We start from the raw sequence: 21,306 nt of genomic DNA, 5'->3' as shown, positions 1-21,306 counted from the left end.
TTACAAAGAACTGAAGAACCACGAGTTTTCTGTTTGCTAATTTTTTTATTTATTATTATTATCTTTTTTTTTTGTTTTTTTGGTGCAGACAGAGCAGTTACGGTTCAGACACCCCACACTCGGAGAAGCTTCTGTTAAATAAGAGTCATCTTACCTTTAAGAGCTGTTGCGTTATAGGGGGCGGTGCAGGGGCAGCAGTGTGATGGAGGCTGGCCCTGGGGCGTGAGTTTACTCCAGCTAACTCCAAAACAGCTGAAGACTGGGGGGCTGAAAGAGACACCAGTGATCCTCGCTCAAGGAGGGGTATAAAAACACTTCAGGTGCTTTTTGATCGGGTTTTATAAGGAGATCTCTGCTGGATCTCCCTCACTGCGCTCCGCCCGGTGCTTGAGGACAGAAGATGCCCAGGCAGTTCCTCTGCCCAGTGTTCGGCTCGTCACTGTGGTTTGCACTGATACTCCAGTCTCTCATTTCCTCCGCCGTTACCTACAGGAGACCAGTGTCCGTTGGGAAGAGACAGAGCTTTCTGGAGAGAACCTTAATTTTACTGGACGTGAATACGCGAAGCCCGGTGAAAGTTTTGAATGACAACTTCCTCTCGTTGCAGTTGGATCCATCTATCATAAAGGATGGCTGGCTGGACTTCTTAAGGTATTGCCGTTTTGCAATTACACCCTACGCCTGACGATGCTTTGATGGTGCTGATGTGTTTGTGTTGATTTAGGAAGACCCTGCTGGAGAAGCCGTCCAATAGGTGTGTTTTAGAACATGGTAGCTGGTTTAAAGCGGGTCCAAACTGGTTAACCATATTGGATTAGCAACATACTAAAGTGGTCAATCTGGATGACCAGCTAGAAACCATCTTCCATGTTTCAAGCACAGCTACCAGGCTTCAACTGGATTTTCCAACAGGAACGCTACTAGACATAATCAGTGAATCTTTCCAATAACATATAACTGCCCAAACACCTAATACTGCTATTTTACTATGTTTTAATCTATCGACCAACGTCTTGAATACACATTTTTTTTTACACAATACCATATTTTTCTAAAGATAGGCTAACACCAAACCCATTTGTTCTTATTAGACGTTTATTTTTCACAGATAAACTTCATGTTTGGTTGCACTTTTTGAAAGAGACAGATTTTCTATGCAGCTTATAATTTTATTTTGTAAAATACCAGTGTAGCCTATCATGTCTATTTACGAACTTTCGGACATTCATTTTACGCGTAAAGTAGAATTCAACATGTTTACGCGCAATGTTTAAAAAAAAAAAAAAAACATCTGTTCAATCCCAGTGAAACAGTGTTGTTGGATGAGCTTCGCCCGTGAGCCCATCTCTCTACTCCACATACGAATATGAATTATATATTAGAGCGCGAAACCTGAATATTCGCGCAGATTTTAATGATTGTGTTAATTTGCACACCAGGGCTTGACCTGGAAGTGAATATGAGTGTTCCAGCCCCCAGAGGAGAAAAGACACAAAACCTTACGGAGAACCGAAATGTAAGTGTCTTTCATAGCCCTGAACAGGTTTCAGTATCGATGTAGCGTAGTGTGTACCATCGATATATTACCAAATAATTATTATTATAGTCAGGATGAGGTGTTGGAAAAAATAATTTAAGAAGTGGCCCACATAAATCTGAACCACAATCTGCTGTCGTGGCATTTGTTAGTTTTCTGTCGTGTACAGTGCAAGTTATCGCAGACTTGTAAAGCAGTCAAAGGAGTTTGTTTGGGTTTCACATTTAAATTGCGTACTTCGTTTCTTTCTGTATAGCTAGCCTATGGCAAAAAACTAGGACTGAATAAAAGCAGAATTTGACTTGTCTGCTTGAACATTTATATCCACAACATTCAATTTCATGTTATTTTTACAATCTGCTATGGTTTGAGAACAGCCGTTCAACAGATTTGATGTGATATTTATCATGTTTAGCTAATGATATGCGCATGCATGCGTTCAAAATAAGGTTCTCATAATGTTAATGCTTATTGTAACAATAATAGGCTACCATTATGTTGAAGTATATATATGTAAATATATTAGTTATTATCGCTATTATTCTGTCGTAAGCTGCACTGCTATTTTTTTCTTTTAAATTGTTAGATTCTAGTTGTTGTAATTTTCCCAAAATAACATGCTAGTCATGCTTGGTCTGATTAAATGTAATTATTCACATTATTAGACGTGACACCAGATGAGCGAATTGTGAGTTTGTGTGCCGCTACATGCTTAAGTTTTCTCTTTCTCCTAAATGTATTTTCTAAAAACCAGTTTCGGCCCACCGACCAAACACAGGCTTCGCCGATTCAGTTTCTGGCAATTTAGCTTGTTTTGCTTTTCACAAAATCATATAAAACAATTCACATAGTATATTTTATTTCACTCCTTTTTAATTCAATTTGATTTTATTCTTCTTTGATTTTATCTGTTGTTTTTTTAAGTTCTCTACGCTCAAAGGCAGAATATTTGCGCAGTTTATAGGCCTAGTTTTATGTGCACCTTTTTACAGCTTCTCTTTTTACGACTGGTACCGTATCATGTCCCATTATTTAGGAAAGCACTAAAAAAAGAAGCTGGTATTTATTTATTTATTTTTTTTTTTTTAGAAAGAAACGAGCGTGTAGCACCACAGGCTGCAGCTCTGTGAGAAATAATCTGCTGTTGATTTCACCACTGACTGCGGCCTAAAACCAATCATACATCACACTAAATCTGATGAACGTCAGTCTGTGAGTTTCCGTAAGAAAGTTATGCACCAATCTAATGGCGACAACTAGGTCGCAAATAAAAAAAGACTGAAGAAAATATCCAAAAAATAAAACAGGAGTTTATAATAATTGATGAGCTTTGAGATATTATTGCCTTGTCCTGCTCTGAAAATGATCCCGTTTTTTATTGTCGGCATTACAGAATCTCTGTGTATATACTATACTATATGTTTGCTGTATGTTATATATGTTGTGTAATATATAATTTGAAAGGATATAGATCCTATACAAACAAGCCTTAAATAAATTAGTCAGTTTATTCAGTTTATTGTCCATCTTCACTCTAATAGTTTAAAATCATAAAGAAAACCTCTCTTTCTGATTTGATGCACTATACAGTGTCTTATCAGGTAATCTAAATAACTTGCTTCATATGGTCACATTTAAACGGACATGTTTTATTAATTTAAAATATGACTAAATTAACTTGACTAGATTATTTCATATGACTGAATCAAAATGACTACTTTAGATTGGACAAGTTAAATTAGGTCCAAACGGCTCCTTAAGGTAACCACCGCTCATTTTTACTTTTCCAGTGCAGCATTGTTGTAGCCCTTGGGTTTCTTTACATCTTTCTGTATCCACAGCTCCAAGCGGTTAGTCACTCTGGCACGGGGACTCTCTCCAGCTTATTTGAGGTTTGGGGGCAAACGGACCGACTTTCTCCAGTTTCATAACCTGAAGAATCTTGCAAAGTTTAGAGGGCCTGGACCAGACTATTACCTCAAAAACTATGAAGATGGTGAGGTCTGATTTGCTTGTTTTCAATTAGGTATTTTGCATGAATTGTTAGGATTGAATGAGAAGTTTTGGATCAGAAACCTTGATGGAAATGTAATTCTATATTCTATATTCTAGAAATACTGTTTGGAATCAAGATATTAAAGCGGTGTCTATGTGGAACAAAAATGTGCATGTACAAACCAAAAATATATCTGAATAAATATTGATGCATTTCATTTGTTTAGTGCATGCCTGTTGAAAAGAAATGGCTTTTTAATTACCCAGACTTTTTTTTCAATAGACATGAAAGAGAAAGAAATACATTTTGAGTATCTAGTAAACATGTCCACAATGCAAACCACATGCATGGTTACATTGCGCTTTTAGTGGTTAGTTTGTCCTCTTGATGGGCAGATACGCACAAAGAACTCCAAAAGCATTCTCGTGGTTTCCATGCAGACATAGTGCGCAGTGACTTCGCTCTGGACAAACAAAAGGGTTGCAAGCTGGCCAGCCACCCAGACATGATGCTGGAACTGCAGCGGGAGAAAGCGGCTCAGATGCAACAGGTCTTGTTGAAAGAACAGCTCTCCAACATCTATAGCGACATCACATTAACAGGTAGGAGATTACAGCAACATGCAGATGCTGAGCTAATACAGTGTATATCATGGTTAGGCTTTGTTTTTTTTGCCTCAGAATTTCACCAAATAGGTTTAAACATACGCTGCTCAGAAAAAAAAAGGTACAAAGCTGTGACTGGGGCAGTAGGCCTAACCTAAGGCACAAAAACTAAAAGGTACATTTTTTTGTTCCTTATTTATCCCTAAAATGGTACAAATGAGTACTTCTTAAAGTACATATTAGTACCTTTTGAAAGTGTATTGCATCCAGTGACATTGTACCTTTTTTCTAAAATTGTAGGTTATTAACAAACTATTGAACAGAGCATATTATTAGTGACAATAATGAAGAAAAGATTTTTGAAGTCAGTAGGAAGGTTTAGTCTTGTAGATGGTGTGTTTACGGCTGTGTTGTTTTGGGTGCTTTCTGTATTTATAGTTTGGTTTTATGTTGTTTAAGAACTATATTGAGATGTTTTGTCTCCAGGATCATAGGTACGCCAACAAATGCAGTGATGTAATCATTGCTGCTTGTTCCAGAAACGCATAGGTTTCAAATGATGAGAGACAGGATGGTCCGGCAAACAATCAGCCAAGCATATGGGTTTATTGATCACTTTCAACAGCTGTGCTTTGCCTGTTTGTATAAATCCAGTGTCCAATTTCAGATTTCATAGTCACACACACAGACAATGTCCCAAATGTTCAGATCATTTTATGGGGGAATAAATGTTTGAAAGGCAGAAATCTCTGAGGACTTGTCAGAGACCTTTGTAGTACTGAAAATGTCAGATCAAGGATTGAATGAAGCTGAATGATATACAATGACATATACAAAAGTAGAAACAACAGCTGACAATGATTTCAGAAATGACACTTTGTAAAAGCACTTGCTGTAGATCTGAGAAGGATAGCAGGGAGGTTTTTGCATGCAATTGGAATCAGGTCAGTAGTATCTTTTCTGTGTGTATTAAAATCACAAAAAAATGTGTTTTGGTTGGATCAGGTGTGATGTTTTGTTTGGATCATGCAGTGATTTTTGTTGCAAAGACACTGTTGTCCATTGAACTCTGATTCAACACTCTACAAAGGGAATTAAGGGATATTTTGGGGTTTTTCTTTGACAGACCAGCTTTTTTTTTTTTTGCGTAAACGCCATTGTTTTGTTATTATATTCATTGCAGTAATCTCAATGTAAACTCAGATCACTATCAGGTACAGTCAGCCGGAGAGAGATTATTTGTTTAAAGCAGATTTAGTGTGGAAAGATTGTACTAAGTCTTATGTCAGGCACTGTGTGAGTTCCAGTGCGGGTCATGCCGCACATTTTCTTATTAATATTGATATATAAGCTCAGATGAGAATTTCCGAACTGCACTTGACATCAAACCTAATTCGTTCTTATGCCAAATTCAGCAAAAAACACTCTTCTAACTTTCACCCTTATTTTCCAAACATCTTTTTACACACATCTGCGTTTGACAGGGCGGCTGTAAGAGGAATTAGGACTAAACACACTTAGCAAAGGAATCTCTCTCTCCGTGGATCTCAGCATGTGTGCTGTAGCAAAAAGCCAGTCGTGTGCATGACTGATTGGTGAGAATGAAGACACCTGGGTGCACGGCACAGACGGGTCTGTTAGCAATCAAGATGCCCCCTGTGCAGTCACTGGCAGGTGGCAGGGGAATTGCAGTGAGATAGCCCTGCCCCATCCATTTCCACTCGGCACAGGTTGGCTTTTCTGAGCTTTTCTCATTAGAGCTATCAGTAATAGGCGTGAAAGCACCCTGCCAGTTAAAACAAACCGTGGTGAGACAATCCTAAGGTCATACTAGCTTTCACCTCTACACTCGCTACAGTTTAGTCCAGTTTAGTTAAAGCAAACCATCTGAGACAAGTCGAGGTCAGGGCACTCAAAGCTCTCAAATTGCTACAGTTCTATGCTGCTTTTATGTTCCATGATGTTGCCTGTTGTTTTAGCTCCTTATTCACTGCGTTTTCAGAATTCAGTTATTGTTATTTTGTTATTATTAAATATTGCTTTATAAAAGATTTGCATTTCCTGTATTTATGTTTGTAAGGCACATTTTTTTAAAACCCTAAAGAAATTAATAACAATAAAAAAGTGTCTAATTAAGTAAGTTTCTTTAACCATACAAAGCCTACTGCATATTACAAATCATAATTGACGCACAAATTTCTAAGGCCTCTAAATTATCATCATGATCAAGACTTGCTCTTTAGCAAGTAACAGGGCTTTTAGTATAATTGTAAAACTGTCCAGCGTCAGGTTGTAGTCTTTTTGCTGTAAAATCTTTACAGATAAGAATAACTTATCCATAAATCATTTTTTAGAAAAAACATGTTAAAATGTATCAAATATGATACATAGTTTTTTTGGGGGGAACTTTTATTTCTACATCTCTCAGTCATTATTGTATTGCATTGCATTATATGTTAAACTGTTCCATTTTTCTGATTATTATTTAATGTGTCAGGTTTTACATGGTTAACTGATCACTGATGGGCTGCCATTCTAAGATCATTTGAATAACCAAATATTATTTGCTTGGCTAACTGCAGATGCAGCATTTGGTATTTTCAGCAAAAAAAAAAAAAAAAAAACACGGTTGCTTTTGCATGATATCAAGTAGCATATCTTCCATTGCAAACAGAAATTACCTTTAAAGTTTTAGGCTTTAGGCTTTAAAGTTTTGCTCTAGGTAAACAAAATGCTCCATTATGACTGTTTTGCTGATTTCATGATACTAAGCAAGTGATTCATTTTCTAAATAGATGCAGGAAAGAAAATACCAATTGCATTTGATTATGCAAATAGCTATAAAAGATGAAATAAAGCATTCAAAAGGGCATTTTATGAATTCAGCAGAAATCTACACATTTATTCATTTTGCAAATATTAGATGGTTACATTAGGATGCATTCTGGTTCCATTTTAAATGGTGAACATTATATAATCTACATAATGAGAGTTTTTATAGTTAACAAAAACATTTAGCAAACAATAACATTGAATATCACAGCTAAGGCTGAAATAACCTACAGTGAAGTGACATGTGGCCAAGTATGGTTACCCATACTCGGAATTAGTGCTCTGCATTTAACCCATCCTAAGTGCACACACACAGCAGTGAACAGACACACACCGTGAACACACACCCGGAGCAGTGGGCAGCCATTTATGCTGCGGCACCCGGGGAGCAGTTGGGGGTTCGGTGCCTTGCTCAAGGGCACCTCAGTCGTGGTATTGAAGGTGGGAGAGAGCGCTGTACATTCACTCCCCCCACCTACAATCCCTGCCGGTACGAGACTCGAACTCGCAACCTTTGGGTTACAAGTCCAACTCTCTAACCATTAGGCCTTAGGGAATACTTAGGGTTGGGTATTTAAAACAAAGCCAAACTAGAATGTTTGTGAAAAATCAATCGCATGCATTATTGAATTGAGTAGTAATGGCCAGTGAAACAGTCACCTTTAAAGACTGAATTGTATGTGCTTATTTGGACATTGTAACCGTACATTTCATCAGCGTGTTAGTTTCCAGTGCTGATGGAGTCAAGGATTCGTGAATATCATAGCATTCATAACCCCACAATAGATGTCTATATCATTCAGTACAAGCAGACATATTAAGAATGATAAATATCCACAGTACACCTCTCTAAATGACTTATGCTCGCTTTGTTCGTATCCCATTCTTGGAAACTACTCTCTTCCACATGCACTGAGTGAAGTGTCAACTGATATGTAGCTAAATGCGTTGAAGGTAAATTCCATTGTGTGCTCAGAGCTCAGCTGTAGAGGGCTTTATAGTTGTCATCAGGGCCGTTTCTAGCCAATTTGACGCCCTAGGCGAAATACCTATTGCCCCTCCCCACAAATTATATATATATATATATATAATTCTTTTCAGACACCAGTTGCTTGTCACATTCAAATTGGTTGTCATAGTAACGACACTAATTTGTGGAGATTCAGTGCATTGAGTTCCACAAATCTGAATGCATTATTTGTAAATTGACTGTTAAGATAAACATTTTGCACAATTTAGTATCTGTAATATCATTGTGTTGCCACTAGATGCCTGCATAGCCCTATGTAACAATCCCTAGTGGCTAAGACATTGCACATAACTTACACATAAATCACACATAAATTAATTTTATTACATTTTGATTTGGATACTATACTACTACATATTGTTTAGATATTATCAATGGCTACTTTTTTGTCATTATCTATTTTTTGTTCAATTTTTTTGTTGTTGTTTCTCGAAACATTGATTTAAAGTGTCAGTTATTGCATTATTATTTCAGTCAAACCTATAAAACCCCTTTGTTACCCCAAACTACATATAAAAGCTTTATCAGTGGCATAAAAGTAACCAATGCAGCTACTTAATCATTTGCTACTCGTTAACGCGTTAACATCCCCTTTAAATAACGTGACGCTCTGCCCTCTATGACGCTGCTCCCATTAAGCGCTGTTGGAAGTGAATGAATTGATTCAGCATTTCGACACCTCCGTAAGGATGCATTTAACTCGACAAAGCGGTCTAATAAAGGATGTATTGATCTCGTGAATTAGCGAATTTTACTATACAAATATTTTTTAATTGGATGTTAAAGTTTATATGGGAATATTACATGACACGCTGATCCTTTAACAATGCATTGGCGCAAAAAACGCACACCTTTTGGACAAATCTGCCACAAATATTTGGACAAATGTGCCACAAAAGTGCCACAAATACTGCCTAAACAAAATACTGATTTTGTGCACTTTATTTACTGTACCAATATTTTAAATTGGCCTTTGAACTTAGCTTTATTGCATGGCAAAAAAAAAGTGTTACCTTGCCAAAGCACTGACAGAGCCCACTGATCTAATGGCGTTGTTGAGCGCTCCAAATGCAAACTTTGCATGCAACAATCAGGCAGCAATTGACAGCACTCTGATCTAGTGGCATACAGGCATCGTCAGATTGACAGTACTCTAGCCCAATAATGTTGGGGGATCCAGTGGGGGCGGCAGTCATATTTCAGGGTGACCGTGCCACTCTTTATCCCAACCCTGCTAAAAGTGCCAGTACGTGCGCTCATTGGCGCCCCTTCAGCTGGTGGCGCCCTAGGCGACCGCCTAGCTCGCCTATGACTAGAAACGGCCCTGGTTGTCATCGTGTGATTCTTAGCGTGTCTGAGGTCATGGTGCACTTTAGATCCGTGAACTGGTTTGCCAGACTCTCAGGAGAGCAGCATTCATCATAAATAACTGTCCCTTTAAATCGCATGAATTTTTTTGCTTTCGCTTTCTGCTCAAATCATTTCTCCAACGTCCACTTACAGACATGAGGGAGTCTGTCTGGGCGATGCTAGCATGTTTGCAGCATAGCTATATTCAAAGCTATTTCCTGCCCGTTTGCTCAAAGACAAATGACAGGAAGTTGTCCAGTGAGGGCAGTTTGAGTATTAGCTAGCTGACGGTTAGCCTTTAGCCTCTCATTTTCGTTGACAGCAGTAACTACTTGAGTCCTCAAATAGTCATTAAAAGTAAGGAAATGTCATGAAAATGGGCTAGAGGTGGGGAAACCTCCAGTAATCATTCCGCATACAATAAACGCTTAGATTTGAACAAAAATGAGGAGTGGCTTTGACCAGATGCAGTCTGAAGTGAGATGGTGCCATTTCACAACACTGCGTCATTTGTTTTCCCTCCACAAGTTTGGGTAACATGCCCATGTTACTCAGAATTGCTTTTTGGCTCGTTGAGCCCAAGTTTTTGTCCAGTTGAAAACGTTTGCTCCATAGTTGGGCGGTTATTTCATTGAAACGATTGCTGGAGTATTTTGATGAATACCGCATGGCAGAATTTAATTTGCCAGTCATCGAATAGTCTTCCTGTCCTCTTCTCTCTTCTTGTGCTCAAAGTGACACAAAGACTTTTTCCTCCTCCCCCAGCAGCAGTGAAAACACACGTGTGCACTCAACACAAACACAGTGAGTGTACGTAGAATAGTGTGCTAATGATAGATCTGAGGCTCTGACAGATGTTTCTGCCTGTGAAGGAAAACATGATTTTTTTTTTCTATATCTGAGACATTAAGCAGAGACTTACACACAATGCTCAATATTCCCCAGAAGAGTTAAGAGCTGAATATATCTGTAGGCCATACAAATAGCACTCGTGAAGCACAGAGACACTTGATTCACAATTAGATCGATGAATTTGTTTCTTCATCAGAACAGATTTGGAGAAATTACATCACTTGCTCACCACTGGATCCTCTGCAGTGAATGGGTGCCGTCAGAATGAGAATCCAAACAGATAAAAACATCACAATAATCCACAAGTAATCCATGCGATTTACGTCAGTCAATTAACATATGAAATGTGAAAAGCTGTTTGTAAGAAACAAATCCATCATTCAGGAATTTTAACTTCTAACAGTTCATAATCTATAATAATGCTTTCTCCAGTGAAAAAGTCCATCTCCTGTTGTCCTCTCACATCAAAATCCACCGACACATTTGTTTAGAACTGTTTTGGTCTGTTTTTCTTGTAAACAGAGCTTGATCTGAGCATATTTCTCTCCTGATTCAGACGAGACTACATTTTCACTGGAGAATTATGGATAGAGGACTCGTATTTTAGCCAGAGGCAACAATTTGAAGTTAAAAACGTCTTGATGGATTTGTTTATTACAAACACACAGCTTTTCACTTCACGGTAATTGATGGACTGGAGCCGTGTGGATTACTTGTGGATTGTTTAGATGTTTTTATAAGCTGTTTAGACTCTCATTCTGACGGCACCCATTCACTGCAGAGGATCTATGGACGAGCAAGTGATGTAATGCTAAATATCTCCAAATCTGTTCTGATGAAGAAACAAACTCAGCTAAGATGGCCTGAGGGTGAGTAAAGTTTCAGCAATTTTTACTTTTTTTGGGTGAACTATTCCAAAAAATTAAATTCCATAAAACTATATATTATTTAATAAACCATATGATTATTTAAATGAACTAAAATCTCTTGCAGTTGCTAGCAATAGCACAAGCACACATGCATGCGCATGTGCTAATTAGCAAAGATTCCATCACTGCTCTTAAGTGTCCACAGCCATTGCTTTTTAAGTAAAGCAACATATCGTTTTCCATCTCGGATTTTTTTCACTGAGCTTGTTATGTTTTATGGAATTTCTTTCTCCTCCCAAAGAATTGGTGATTACTTTTTGGAGCAGCCTTCAAGTCTGTTTAAGCATTAAAGTTGCTATAAAATAAATTAAGTAATAACAATTAATAATTGTTATTATTTAGCATTATTATTTTTTACAACCATAGAGAGAGAGAAAGAGATGTAGGGAGAGAGAGAGAGAGATATTGGCAAATATGACACGAACATTTACAATCTCAGTGTGTGGCATGAGTGAACAGAACTGTACATAAATTAGACACTAATACGTATTACAGACTCTTCTGAATGTTTCCACGTTGGCCATTACTCAAGGACTTCTAAATGACCATAAAACAACAACTGAACTGGAAAAATAAAATGTGCCACAACAGAAGGTTATGAAGACAGAGTGAGCTCTAGACATCTCGTAAATGTAACAAGAAACTGTCAGCCTGCATGACTCAGACTGTGCTATATATTGCTGTTCAATTTGCCAAATGAAGTGATTAAACTAGCCTTTAAATCAATTTGCAAGTAGAAACAGATAATAGCAGCATATTTACAATTTTCAAAATAATGAAAATAAACTGTGACCAAATGTTAAGAGAAAACAGATGTTTACAATGCTTGGAAGGAGTCGAAATTCCCTGCTGGGTACACAAACTCAGTCTAATAATGATGTTAGCGTCAAAATTATCCAATGTGTTTAAAATGGAGTTTCAGATCTTAAATGTCTTGAAAATGAATTACACTTAAAAAAATATCATATGGTTCAGTGTGGATCATTTAATTGCAACCAACCAGTGTTTTTGAAGTGAATGAAGATGTTTTTTGTAGATTTTACAAACTAGAATCACAGAAGCGATGCTAATAATTCTGTTATTGTTTGTCAATTAAGATAGTATCTTTATAATACTGTGGTGAAGAATTGCTGAGATGTTGGTGATCAAAGTGCTATATTTAATTTGACCATACATAAAGTAATGCACATGTATGATACTTTACTGTTGCCACGTTACTTTTGGAAGCATAAAAAGCATAACCTCGGGAGCTACTGTGATCACCAACATGGCTGGAGAATATCATTTTATTCAAAGTCTGTTTTCTGAAATATAAGGTGGGCCAAGAGATTTTGTTTTAGTTTTCTTGTGGAGATAATATTTCTACAGTTGTAGCCAAATTCTGAGCCAGGATTTTGTGGGAACTGGATGGGCCACATTTTACACTTTTGCATCCAGCAGTTCCCTTTAGTATCAAAATCTAGGAAATTAAAGATGACATGATACATTAATCTACGTCTCTTTAGTGGTTTACCAAATCACACATATTGGAGTTATTTGCCTGGCCTTACCGTGCAACACAAAATACCAAATAATAATCCAAGATCATCCCAACAAAGGAGTTCCCATTCCTGTGGTTGTTATTAAGCCATAAGCTTTTAGTCTGTGAAGTTTCCTTTTCATTTGATAAATGAGTCATCAGTCATGCACTCATAGTGCATGAGAACTGCACTTCAGCAGCTGCAGGTAGTTTAATACCACCCCTTCATAAACAAATATTAAACCGCTGCGATTCCCGAAGACATCTGCGTTGTTACCACATACGTTTCAAGTACTGACATGACTAAAACCTTTATTAAAAATCAATAAAGAGTGTAATTGCATGAAATACTTTAACGAAATCACCATAGCAATCGCAAAATCTCAATGGGCTTCATTCATGAAACACGAGCAGAGCAAATTTCTGTGCAAATCGCTTGCAAAAACCATTGCAACGCAAATTGCTGCATTTAATTCAATTGGATTTCTGAATGTTTTACATAGAGATTCGTTCTGCATGTGTTTCATGACTGAGACCAAAAGGATTTCTCACTGCATACTAAAATGCACATAATTTTGTTCTTACACAGAGATTTAAATATTTTTTTATATTATTTAATCTTTGCCAATTCTACACATCCAGAAAGTATTTTTCGGACCTTGAGCTAAAATAGAATTGAATATTAAATAAATCTCTGTGTAAGAACAAAAATAAGTGCGTTTTAGTGTGTACTTTACCTATTTAACAACCAGTCTTCTGTTCGCATTCAATTCCACGTTCAAAGCATACGTCCTTCATTACTTACAGACTTGTAGCATTTCCCTAATTAAGCTGTCAGTGGATATTCACAAGCTTTGCCTCAGAGCACGATTATATTCACAGTTTTTTAAGGAATTAGCACTGTTGGACATTTTGTTAATAGTTGACATCACAAAGACTGAAGGAAGTGATTGTTGTGGCAGCTTGGCATTATGTGAGGTGAAGTCTGGTTATATATTGCTGTGGTGATTTCACCTGGCAGCTTCAGTACTCTCAGCCTGGTTGGACGTTGATTTAACTAGTTTTAATGTTCCAAGGACCATCTGGCTTCACCACAAGTTCACCCTACATGTTGAACTTTCTCTAGGAGAATTGCATATGCGTTGAAGTCAGGGCTGTGTGCAATTCTGAATTCTGAAGACATTGAGAGAGCATTTTAAATTTAAGTTCAATTACTGAGATTGAAGAATTGAACTGAGATTGTAATATGAATTGAAATATAAAGAATGGTTTTCAGCATGAATTGTGCTTTAAACAAGTTGCGATATACTCAGCATATTGCGTATTTCCATATTTGCATATTTGCACAGTGACACAACATATTATTATTTTTATTTAGGCCGAACATCTATTGTAAAATTATTAAATACTTTAATATTTAACATAAAACTAATCATAATAAAAAAAAACATTAAAAATGTAAAAAATATACAAACTATCAGACCAATTAAAAAAAAATAACATATGTTATTCAACATTAACTTAAAAAAAAAATAATAATAATAATAAAACTGTTCTGTTAAATAAAAAGTATAAAATACAACAGGATTCTTAATTGTGTGATATTGCTTAATTATAAAGAAATCTGAAAACAATGTGGTGTATATTTTTGGATACTGTATGGCAACATTTTAATGTTTTGACACTCAGTATTGAACTTAGTTTAGAGATATATTTCTAATCAGACAATATGTGTTTTACATAAACAATATGTAGAACACATACATATAGAAACAAAATTATTGATATTTATTGGCATAATTAGTCAAAATGTAGGATTTATTAGCAGTGGAATTGTTTTGTTGCAAAACATACCGTAAATGCTTTTTATAAATGGAGTATTGAAACTCCTTTGCGTGACATTGTTGAATTTCTTCCTGTTTGGCATCAAGTTCCAATTCATGAATAGAAAGAGAGACAAAATTTTGTAAACTCTCAATTCTGCCCAACCTTGATTGAAAAGTATATGCTGTTTAGCTCACTGAAATGAGAAAATATGAATTCCTAATATTTTACACACTGTCAATGAGTTTATTCATTTGTTGCATTCCTTTAATTTTGATATTGCATTTCAGAATAACACAGGATGGTATTCTGCTTAAAGATCTCATCCAATACAGGTCATAGTGCAGGAAAGTAAATGTATGTCAGTCTGCTATTTTCATATTCTGGCTGATCACAGGCTGCTGGCTCTGTCCTCGTCACAGTCACGTGTGGTTCTGTGATATTTCAGATGCAGGAGAGATTTGTGGCTCATGAAGGTCTCATCTGATTTGTGTTCTCACGCCAACGTGTATCAGGTTACTCTTTTTCTTCTAGAGTATTTTTTAATAGCACAGCTGCTGAACTCTTCCCTGGACTGTTTAGACTGAACAGAGACCCCAAGCTCAGTGGGTCTGCTGCAGAAATTTATTAAAACTGCCCAAAGATATGTGAATTATGTGAGGAGCTGGCTAGATTTAGATGTTACCAGCTGTGAAGAGGGTATTATTCATTTTTATGTTCTTTGTCAGTAGTTGTTCTGCTCCTGCAATACCGGTCAGGGATCTTTAATCATTCAGATGCTTCTCGCTGAGGTCATTTTGATTATAATTCTCACAAACCACAACTATGGTTTGGCAGCGAGGACATCACACATGAGCAGGGCCGCCCAAGCCTTTATGGGGCCCTAAGCAGAATTTTATTTGGGGGCCCCTCGGTGCCGACAATACGACTGATTATTGTCAATGCTTGATTTTTCACACAGTATAAATCTAACACACCCATTATCAATTGTATTTGTTGTAGCTGTGTTGATTACATCATGCCAATGTCTGCCTGGCATGTTTTTACCCTTCTATGATTTTTAATTGGAACAGTAGCAAACCCACAAGGTGTTAATTTGCACTTTAACATTCAAAGTCTTACAGTACTAAGTGGCATACTTAATGTGGTGTACTGAAAAGTAGCTAAATAAACCAGCAGACCAATATCCAATATCATTATGCCTCAATTAGCTAGTTATAGCAACGACCCCAAAGATAGCCCAGTGTAAATAATGTTTGATGTAGACATGTGGGGGCGTGTTAAAATGAGCCGTTTTAGGAGGGCGTGGTTGACTCTTAACTTTTATAAAGAATATCTCTTTGGATTTGAGACTTTAGTCTTTGCAACTTTATAGATCTTCTTTATGCACCAAGAGCTTGTAACACTTCAAAGAGAAAGGAAAAATTTAAATCGCACCATATGACCCCTTTAACAATACAAAGGGCACATTGCCCCCTCAGATCTGATTGTGCCCCCCAGGTTTATTTTATTTTTGTTCCCATTAAATACACATTGTGTTGGTAACTATAAAGTTTACTCTGCTCTTCTCCCAGTTCACTGGCCACTTATATATTTCGGGAGAAATGGGTGAATTGCGTGATATTAATCTGACACATCGCGATCGGACCGAGGGGGACCCCCACCAACCCCCCGGAACATGAATGGACAGAGGGGGGCCCCGCTCCCTACCTCGCACTGGGCCCCGCGTCAGCTAAGGACGGCCCTGTACATATATATAAATTAAGTCAAGTTTAGTCACCTTTATTTGTATAGTGCTTTATACAATACAGATTGTGTCAAAACAGCTTTACAGTAGAAAACAGGAAAATAGTTTGTCAATAATGCAAGAGGACAATAACAAACAGTCATTTTTCAAGTTAAAGTCAGTTAATTGATGATTCAGTGACGACATCATCCAGTTCAGCTCTAGTGTCTGTGCAATCAGTCAAGTGTCCCCAACTAAGCAAGCCAAAGGCGACTGTGGCATGAAACCAAAACTCCATATAATTGCCATTGTCCACTGATATAATATATCACAAAAATAAAAATACAATAAATCAAGCTGTCATTTCATGTACTCTTGGGGGCCGCCTGGTGGCCATGGGGGCCCTAAGCAGCCGCTTAGGTCACTTATGCCATGGACCGGCTCTGCACATGAGCAAAACTCCAAACCGTTACTAAAATACAAGTCCTCTATCCATATTATTGCTTTTTCCAGTCGGAATCAGGGAAGAAATATGCACAGATCAGGCACCTTTTACAAGCAAAAACAGTCCAAAACACTTATAATAAAATATGTCAGTGGATTTTGATGTGAGAGGACAACTCCTTTCTGCTTGCCATTATTAAGTAACACAACTCTGAGTAGGTTTGATGTCAACTTCTGTAAAACCAGTGATTAAAGTACATAAAGCTTTGCTTATATAACACCTTTTAAAAGTAATGTTTACAAAACGCTTTACAGAAGAAGTGCAATGTGACTGTGTGTCTTTTGGTAGTTGTGTCAGCCAATCAGATTGGAATTGTTTTTTTTTGACTAGATTTTGCCATATTTTTGTTTGCCATGTAGATTAGTGAGTGGACTGTAGGTGTGGCATCTGAGACTGAGATCACGCTTAACACTAGTGGGCCAAGGCCAAATGAGGTCATTGCACAATTCCTAGATATTACCATTGATAAGAACGATAGGAAGGTGTCCGTCCAAAAACCTTTTCCAAAGTTTTGCTCTTTGACACTGTTTATAGTTTCTCAGAGAGTGTGATGCCAAGCGTATGTTTGGAAATCTAGGATCTACTGTGCAGAACAGCCAAAAATGCTTTCATTTCTGTTTTTTTTCCCCATGAAAAGTCTCGTCGTTAGATGACAAATAATGTTGTATACATTTTATGCAACGTTGAAAAGTGGATTCTATTTTTAGTTGAAAGAGAAAGAAGAAAGAAATTAAATTCATTTGCAGTCTCCAATTTCTCCCATTCCTGCCCAGCTATTTGTTTATTTGTAAATCCAGAGAATTTGCCAGAAGCCTGAATATTGACATGTGGAATGCAGAACTATTGCTGCTCAGACTAACCATACAAACTCAATTGTGCATTCGTGTGTGCGTGTGTTAAGGAGAGTGTTTGTTAGGGTAGAGGGTGTTACCAAAAGCACTAAAGATTTGGAATAAACGCTCTTTCTGAACAGCATGTACAATATTTTTTATATCATATTATGACTAAAGCATCAATTCAAATTACTAGAAAAAAAAAAATCCCAAACACTTTATGGCATTTCCCCCCAGTATATTGCAGTGAATTTTAAGATGTTTTGGCAAGGGAATAGTTAAAAAAAATTCTTTAAGAAGGACCTTTAATATGAAAAGCATTATTTGAAAGGGATAGTTGCCCAAAAATGACAATGTCATAATTTACTCATCTTCATGTCATTTCAAAGCTTTCTTCCATTGAACACAAAAACAGTTAATAAGCTGAATGCCCAGGCAACAATTTTCCATATAAAGAAAGTGAATGGTGACCACAACTGTCATTTTATGGAAAACTTAGCTTGGAAATTCTGCAGAAAATCTTCTTTGCTATAACACAGAATAAAGAAAGTCCTACAGGGTTTGAACAGCACAAAGGTGAGTAAGTTACAAAACAGAATTTTCATTTTTGTGTGAACAATCATTTAAATACTGGAGCAAAGTAACCCATGAAACCCCTTCTGCGGCCTGAAACTAGAACCTTTGGGTTAGCGGCCCAGATCTTTCAGCACATTTGCAGATTTGTGATTGGTTGGTCTGTTATCTGTTTCCTCTCAGGGTGCTCGATTAGAAAGCTGAAATCTATCAAGCTTTGAATTGAATTCAACTGAACGGATGAAACAAAAATATGTGGATAAATGTCAGCACTGCAACAACAGTGCTAAGACCTCAGTGAGTTTTGATGAAACCGCGTGTGAAGAAAGCCGTATTCTGTAAGGAATTTTATAAGTCCATAAACATGTAATGAAATTTGCTCTGGTCTAGGGAACATGGGTAGGAAAAGTAATATTGAGTTTTCCGAGGCAGACTGTAGTGCTTTAAAACAGCCTTCAGTCAGGAGGGGCTAACCAGAACCCCTCTGCTTTATTTTGTTCACTTTAAACTTGAGTGATAAGACCTGACGGCTCTAAGCAAAGGCAGATGTAGAGTGCCGTTGACTGGGCATGGCATAAGGCCAACAGAGCACCTCTACTGTGCTGGTGCCCCATAGCCGCTTAGAGTGCTAAACATTTTAATAATGGTAACATCAGCGTCACCAATGTGATCCCATTGCTCTTTGGAGGTATTATATATAAAGTGTGATTCTAGATTCTAAAAAAAATAATGCTTGGATAGACAGTGTTACATGCAATATTAAGATATGGACAGCTTTTAAAATGGAAACACTAGGAGCTTGCAGTCAGAGATGTGACCCTGGACCACAAAACCAGTTTTAAGTCGCTTGGGTATATTTTCAGCAATAGCCAAAAAAACATTGTATGGGTCAAAATTATCAATTTTTCTTTTATGCCAAAAATCATTAGAATGTTAAGTAAAGATCATGTTCCATGAAGATATTTTGTAAATTTCCTACCATAAATATATCAAAACTTAATTTTTGATTAGTAAAATGCATTGCTTAGAACTTCATTTGGACAACTTTAAAGGCGATTTTCTCAGTATTTAGATTTTTTTGCACCCTCAGATTCCAGATTTTCAAATAGTTGTATCTTGGCCAAATATTGTCCTATCCTAACAAACCACACATCAATGGAACGCTTATTTATTCAGCTTTCAGTTGATGTATAACTCTCAGTTTCAAAAAATTGACCCTTATGGCTGGTTTTGTGGTCCAGGGTCACAAATGTTGATTAATTATTTCAGGTTTGTAGGTTACTGAATGCACAGGATTTTATATTTTAAAAGATTTTACATTCATGCATTTGGCAGATGATTTGATCTAAAGTGACTTACCTTGCAATCAAGGTACACATTTACATTTTAGCAGTTCTCGCTTTCCCTGGGAATTGAACCCATGACTTTGCTGTTGCTCGCGCCATTCTCTACTGTTTGAGCTGAACGAATATTTTATTATTTAAAATGAAGTATTTTAAATATTTAGTGCATATTATCGCATAGTGCAATCTGAGTATTAAACATGGTCCGACACACTCTCCTGACAACTTGTAAAAGTTTTACGTTTTGGCGAATCGGTATCTAATTTGTATACATTTGTAAAGTCTCATTTGTATGGTTTCATACAATCTGCTTATGTCCCACTGACAATTAGGTTTAGAGGTGGATCTTAGTGCTATTTTTCTAAAAATCATACGTTTCCGTATTTATCACATTGTACGCATTCATAAAAAATCACCACCTCATAAAATAGTTACATTTTTAATGAGATCCGGTTGACTTGGTATCTGTCCAAATATGTATGTACACTGTGAATAAAATTTTTTTTTTTTTTAATTGTAAATAAAACAAAGGTGATTGGAGTATGTTTTACATGTAATTACGGTTTCGTTTTTTTTTTTTACTTCAAAATTTAATGCTAAATTTAATGTTACTTGCTGTTTCTTTGTAATTAAATGTGAAATTTGCTAGCAATTTCTGAGTGAAAATTGTTTCTACGGCTTTTTTTTCAGTGTAGGTATGCATACAAATATGAATTGGATCCCCTTGGTATTGCATAATGTTTTTAAATATAAAGAGTGAGACAAGTCGTACAGGTCTGTGTGAACAAGTTGTGAAATTGCTTTGCTTCTAGGTTGTTTTTGTCATCACAATATTTTTGCGCAAACCATTTTTTAGGATTCTTTGATAAATATAAAAATCAAAAGAACTGCTTTTATTTGAAAAAAAATTTTTTTGTAACAATGTGCAACTCTTCACTGTCACTTTCCATCAATTTCCTGCATCCATGCTAAATAAAAGTTTTTATTTATTTGAAAATAAATACTGTATCTCAATATTTATGTATTTGCCAAATGTCTTAAAAAATTAATTGAACTATATTCAATTATTACTTTTCAATTATAGAACCATTTCAGCCAAACAGCCCTTGTAGCCAATAGATTCCGAATGTTTAATGCAAGAAATAAAATAAAAAAATTTTTTATGAACTCAAGGACTATTAGGGAGAACAGAAACAGGTGTGGAGCTAATTAATCAAAAACCATGGAAACTAACTAGGCAGGAATAATGGAACCACAGAAAACAAAAACAAAACTGACCATAAACGTGACAGTCACTTATTGTTACTTAAAGCATATTTCAAATTAATTTTTAAATTAGAGTTTTGAACCGATTCCCTTGAAATAGATTTAGCTTGATCTTATTCACTAAAATATAGTTATACTGCAAAATATTATTACAAGGGGAAGTCGTGGCCTAATGGTTAGAGAGTCGGACTCGTAACCCAAAGGTTGTGGGTTCGAGTCTCGTACCGGCAGGGATTGTAGGTGGGGGGAGTGAATGTACAGCGCTCTCTCCCACCTTCAATACCACGACTGAGGTGTCCTTGAGCAAGGCACCGAGCCCCCAACTGCTCCCTGGGCAACACAGCAAAAATTGTGTGTTCACTGCTGTGTGTGTGCACTTAGGATGGGATAAATGCAGAGCACTAATTCCAAGTATGGGTCACCATACTTGGCCACATGTCATGTCACTTTCACCTTAACTTTCTTAGTATTCCTCAATCTATTAATTATAAACCATATAACAAGAAAAAAATGGTAAAATATAAAAGAATGCCAGTTTTCTGATTAATTTTTTGTAAAAAGTGTATAGGGTCGCTAGAGACCCGAG

General features: G+C 36.7%; 1 protein-coding gene across 1 annotated transcript in view; it reads left to right on the top strand.

Annotated features, from left to right (window-relative positions):
* The first annotated feature begins 275 nt into the window (after positions 1 to 275).
* The window catches only part of LOC107719234 (inactive heparanase-2-like), a 79,667-nt gene continuing 58,636 nt past the window's right edge, over positions 276 to 21,306 (top strand). The window contains exons 1-3 of the mRNA XM_016526611.1: positions 276 to 651; positions 3,379 to 3,533; positions 3,974 to 4,135. Of these exons, the coding sequence (XP_016382097.1) occupies positions 401 to 651; positions 3,379 to 3,533; positions 3,974 to 4,135 (568 nt within the window). The 5' untranslated portion in view covers positions 276 to 400. The remainder of the gene's footprint in view (positions 652 to 3,378; positions 3,534 to 3,973; positions 4,136 to 21,306) is intronic.

Source organism: Sinocyclocheilus rhinocerous, unplaced genomic scaffold (genome assembly GCF_001515625.1).
Source record: "Sinocyclocheilus rhinocerous isolate Xijiao unplaced genomic scaffold, SAMN03320098_v1.1 scaffold513, whole genome shotgun sequence".
NCBI lineage: Eukaryota > Metazoa > Chordata > Actinopteri > Cypriniformes > Cyprinidae > Sinocyclocheilus > Sinocyclocheilus rhinocerous.
This window is presented reverse-complemented; position numbering and strand designations above follow the sequence as displayed.